A 5639-nucleotide genomic window follows, 5' to 3' on the forward strand; every position below is an offset into this window, starting at 1 on the left:
TGGTCTATTCTACAAGCTCAGACATTCTCTTCACTATCTGCTTTAATAACTCTGTACAAAACTCTTTTTGAACCTCGTCTGAGTTACTGTAACGTCAGATGGTCCAACACTTTTCCCAGTTCTAAAACTCGAGAGCCGACAAAAGAAAGTCATACGTGCCACGTCCTGGTCTGCTACAGATGCTCCCACTCGCCCACGTTTCTATCGCCATGCTCTTCTAAGACTTACTGAACTCAATCTCTTCCATAATGCATAATGTTTGAAGTTGTAAATGGTCTAAACCCCAGACGGATCGGCCTGCTCCCTATCTAAATCTACTGTCTACATATCTATAAAATCCCCTTGCATGACGGAGATATTGGGATGACTGTATGAATGATTGTATGTATTTGTATGTTTGATTGTCTGAATTGTAATGTCTGAGTGAGCTGAACATGTTTAGAGACAAGTTATCTTATAGTTGAGAAGCTGGGAACTAGACAAAATATCGCCCATCACCCTGACAACCGTACTGTGTCAAAGGCGCGTGACCTCGGCGAGGAACGTTCACTAGAAAACAGGCAAAAGACATTGTTATACGGAAATTTCCCATTACAGGACCCATTGATACGTGCCAAAGGAACATTATAGATGTCTGATTGTCTGATTAATGGCTATGTATGAATAAAATAAACTTGAAACTTGGAACTCTCGCCCTGGTGGAGGGCGTCCATCCATCTGTCCGTCCGTCCGTCTGTCTGTCCGTCCCTCGTCTCGGGGACAGAAAGGTAAACGTAGGACATCAGGACATTAACGCCACCAACACGTCCTTCAGTCAATGACAGACGTCAGCAGCTGATTACCATGAAACACACGTCTCTCCCTCTCTCTTCCATCCCTCTTCCATCCCTCTCTTCTCTCCCCCTCTCTTCTCTCCCTCTCTTCTCTCCCTCTCTTCCATCCCTCTCTCTTCCATCCCTCTCTCTTCTCTCCCTCTCTCTTCTCTCCCTCTCTTCTCTCCCTCTCTTCAATCCCTCTCTTCCATCCCTCTCTCTTCCATCCCTCTCTTCTCTCCCTCTCTCTTCTATCTAAATCATTGCCTTTTTTTTCATTTTATAGTGTGGGATATTTTATTTAATTTTAATTTTAATTTTAATTTTAATTTTATTTATTATTATTATTTGTTGCTGCTTATTATCATTATTATTATTTGTAGCTGGAAGTAGGTGGTTCACACACCGGAATGTTATATTTTGATGTAATTAATGTGTCTGTGTAATCCCATGAGGGATGGGTCATTTAAATGTCCGGACACGAAAATAAAATCATTCATTCATTCATTCATTCATTCATTCATTCTATCTCTCTCTTCCATCCCTCTCTCTTCTCTCCCTCTATGTATATGTGTGTGTGTGTGTGTATTTACAGTAGTGTATAGGAGGAGGGGTCTGAGTATGTGTGTGTGTGTGTGTGTGTGTGTATATGTGTGTGTGTGTGTGTGTGTGTGTGTATATATGTGTGTGTGTGTGTGTGTGTGTGTGTGTGTGTGTGTGTGTGTGTGTGTGTAGAAAGTGGGTTACAGACATCAGAACCACGTGACTCTCCAACCCCCCGACCCCGACAACACTTTCACTTTCACCCCCTGGTGAAAGTCCTGGACCTGCCCGACCCAGACCTGGGGGTTCTGGATGAATGAATGAATGGATGAATGAATGAATGGATGAATGAATGAATGAATGAATGAATGAATGGATGAATGAATGAATGAATGAATGGATGGATGAATGAATGAATGAATGAATGAAATGAATGAATTAATGTATGTATGTATGTATGTATGTATGTATGTATGTATGTATGTATGTATGTATGTATGTATGTATGAATGAATGAATGAATGAATGAGTGTGTCATGTCCAAAGACAGGATTTTAAGACACCCGAAACAGAAAATCATCAATATACAATAACACTCACTTAATTGGGAGCTACACAATGTAAACCAGAAAAACAAAATAAATAAATCAAATAAAAATACTTAATATTTATTTCTCCCCAACAGAAACCAGAATGGATATTTTTATACGTTACTCTTCTTCGTTTATCCTGTATTTAATTACCCCCTTATTGAATAAATGCCCCCCCTGTTGGGCGCATGCGCGCCCCCGGACCAGGGTTGCCATGTGTTTGCATCATCCTCAACAAAAGGTGGGGGCGCGGGCCCGAGAGGCGCGGGCACGCGGCGCGGGCACGCGGAGCGGGCACGCGGAACCAGCCTGCCTCGACGCCGTCGGGCAACATTTAATTCCCATCACGCGAGGACTCGGTCACGTTTAAGCAGAAACACGCAGGACCGGTTCTGCGGGAGGAATAACCCGCGGCGGGTTCTGCTTATATGCAAATATCTGAGCCGCAAATATCTGAGCCGCTCCTCGGAATTAGATCAATAAATAGATAAATAATTAAATAAATCAATACATCCTGGAGATGCGGGACAAAGGACCAGCGTGCGGGATCACAACAACCCGCGCGTCCGTCCGCTCTTTCTTTCTTTCTTTCTTTCTTTCTTTCTTTCTTTCTTTCTTTCTTTCTTTCTTTCTTTCTTTCTTTCTTTCTTTCTTTCTTTCTTTCTTTCTTTCTTTCTTTCTTTCTTTCTTTCTTTCTTTCTTTCTTTCTTTCTTTCTTTCTTTCTTTCTACCCAATTGCAAAAAACAGAGCCATGTCAAGCTTTGCGCCCTCATCCATCAGACTCATAAATAGCTGATTTACCTATTTATTTTCTTGTACCTGCTTTTAAACATATTTTTAAAATCATTGCCTTTAATGTATTTATCATGCACTTAATGGGGGATTATTTTCATCTCTTTGTTCTCTCTTATTTGTATCTATGCTACTTGTGATTGACCAATGGATGTTGCTTTACATTGATTGTGTGCGTTGTTTTTGTCACATATGTTAACTGTAACACGCACTGATGCTGATGCTTTTACACAAACCAAGTTCCTAACGGATAAATAAAGTTATTTGATTGATTGAATTGTCGCCAAAAAGGCTCATTTCCATTGCAGTCACCCCCTGCCAGGGGGAACACAAGCAACAAATGACAGTAAAAACATGTCATAGGTACAATATTCAGAAAGCAACAGTAGACATAACTCCTCCCCTCACACACACTCACACACACTCATTTCACACCAACAACAAGCATTTAGACCAAAATCAGGGATATAGTGTCGACAAATTTGGCCATTTCTGTAGATTTTTCCTTAAATGAGCTGAATGAGACGGACTCTGATGTTTGGAGGGATTGTATTCCACTCACTCGTTCATCAGCGACAGCATCGCATATGTAAGTAGGTGGGTGGGACCCGAGCCCCCCCAGAACGGAGGCTGAGGTCACCAGCAGACAAAGCCATGCTCACATCCATGCAACAAAAACACGCGCCGAGCTGAGCTCCAGCTCATTACACAGTTACTACACAGTAATATGGAATAAATGCCAGATATTGAAAGTTAAAGTCATCTTTTTTGCACATTTTACAATTCCACAGCCATAAAATCAATATAAATCCAGGCGAACTGAATGTAATTAAAGTGGTAAAAGGGTTAACAAAGACCCAACACGTCCATCTGGGGATGTAATAAACTCAGTCATTAACACTTTTACTGGTTTGTTGCTCATAATAATAATGAATCTGCAGTTATATACAAACAAAGTGACTCGAGATGAAAACCAGGACAGTTACTGGAAGAACCACGTGACTGGAATCTCTTGAAAACACATGAATGAAATACAAAATAAAGTATTTTTAAATGGAATCAATATTTTCCATTCAGGTGTCATGCACAAACACCTGAAACATTGAATGGCCGTCTTCATCCACCGGTGCAGTTTTATCTATAAAGCAATCCTGGGTTTACTCCCACATTTATTTATGCAACTACATTTTTCAGAACCCACAGCTATTACTGCTCACGTTCCAAGGATTTATATCTGCTGAATGTGCCAAAAATGCATTCCCAACCAGGTAAACGCTGTTTTAAGGACTTTAAGGACTGGAACTCCCTAGAGAAGACACTAAATCTGAAGGATCTCATCACTGTTGGGCATTTTAAAAAGCCGTATGAAGGATCTTGCAGCAGCTACTTTTCACACTTGTTGTTTGTTTCAATGTAAATTCTTAATCTTGTTCTTTTAACCTATATTTTTGGATTTAGTTGTCTGTTTTTTCATTGTTGCACTTTTATTAATGTTTCTCTGGCTGCTGTCTTGGAAAAAGAGGCTTCCCTTGGAAAAAGAGGGTCATTGTATCTCAGCGGGCAGTGGTGCCACCAGGGGGGGGGCCAGGGGGGGCCATGGTCCCCCCCACTTGCCTCAATAAAAAAAAAAAAAAGAAAAACACTTGCCGGTCACAGCACTATCGTCAGTTTCTTTAAGTATTTCTGGGCCTAATAATAACAATTTAAAAAAATAAATTATATATATATATATATATATATATATATATATATATATATATATATATATATATATATATAAAATAAAAAATGTATATAAAATAAAACAATATATATATATATATATATATATAAAAAAAAAAAAAATATATATATATATATATAAAAATAAATATATATGATATATCAAAATATATATTATATATTAAAAATGCGTATATGCCTTAGGTTTTTACCACCATTACTGGTATTAACCATTAATATATATGCAGACAAGTTAGAAAGTAAAAAAAAAAAGTTTTTCTAAGCCTGTATACTACAACAGTATAATAAAATCCTGTAATGATGGCTTTTAGTTTTGGTCTCCACCCCAAAATTTTAAGTGGCCCCCTCTGGCCCCCCCTGGGAAACATTTTTGGAGGCGCCCTGCTCAACGGGGACCGACCTGGTTTAAAAATAAAAGTTAAATGAAAAGCAAACAGCGGGTTTTCCACGCACCTTCTCCCCCGTCAGGGCGTGCAGACCCTCCCGCACCTTGGCGAACGAGCCCTCGCCCAGCTTGCGCCCGATCAGGTAGTTCCCGACGCGCTTGGTGTGGTAGAAGTTCTTCAGCGTGTCTGCGGCGGGGCTGCAGAGGGACGCGGGGGGCAGGTTCTCCTGGTCCCCGGTTCTGGTCCTGGTCCTGGACCCGGGACTAGACCCGGCTCCGCAGTCCATGATGTCGCTGTCCGCCGCGGGCATCCCGGTCCCCGGCTCGGGCGTCTCCATGCGCCGGTGCGTCCTCGGTGCGTGTCTGGTTCCTGCGGCTGCAGGTGGAAACGGTGCGTCCTCGGTGCGTGTCTGTTTCCTGCGGCTGCAGGTGGAAACGGTGCGTCCTCGGTGCGTGTCTGGTTCCTGCGGCTGCAGGTGGAACCGGAGCTCTGTATGCGCCACCTGTTTGCGCTCTCAAGGCTTTAAGGATGTGAGGCTTTTCTTTTCCTCTCACATGCGCGTCTCAGTGCGATCTGAGCGCAAGCGGCGTGTTTCTCCAGTTTGAAGTGACTTTCCCGGTCCTGCCCACGCGTCGAGGCTGATTTATGGTTCCGCGTTAAATCGACGGCGTAGCCCAGCGCGTCGCCGCGTACCCTACGCCGTAGGCTCTGCGTCGGTGTAACGCGGAACCATAAATAAGCCTTGAGGGTGGGAAGCTGGAAACAACACGCG

General features: G+C 42.3%; 1 protein-coding gene across 1 annotated transcript in view; it reads right to left on the reverse strand.

Annotated features, from left to right (window-relative positions):
- Positions 1–5408, reverse strand: part of hunk (hormonally up-regulated Neu-associated kinase) — a 20239-nt gene extending 14831 nt beyond the window's left edge. The window contains exon 1 of the mRNA XM_061740641.1: positions 4935–5408. Coding sequence (XP_061596625.1) covers positions 4935–5204 — 270 coding nt within the window. The 5' untranslated portion in view covers positions 5205–5408. The remainder of the gene's footprint in view (positions 1–4934) is intronic.
- Positions 5409–5639: the final 231 nt, after the last annotated feature.

Source organism: Cololabis saira, chromosome 14 (genome assembly GCF_033807715.1).
Source record: "Cololabis saira isolate AMF1-May2022 chromosome 14, fColSai1.1, whole genome shotgun sequence".
Taxonomy (NCBI): Eukaryota; Metazoa; Chordata; class Actinopteri; order Beloniformes; family Belonidae; genus Cololabis; species Cololabis saira.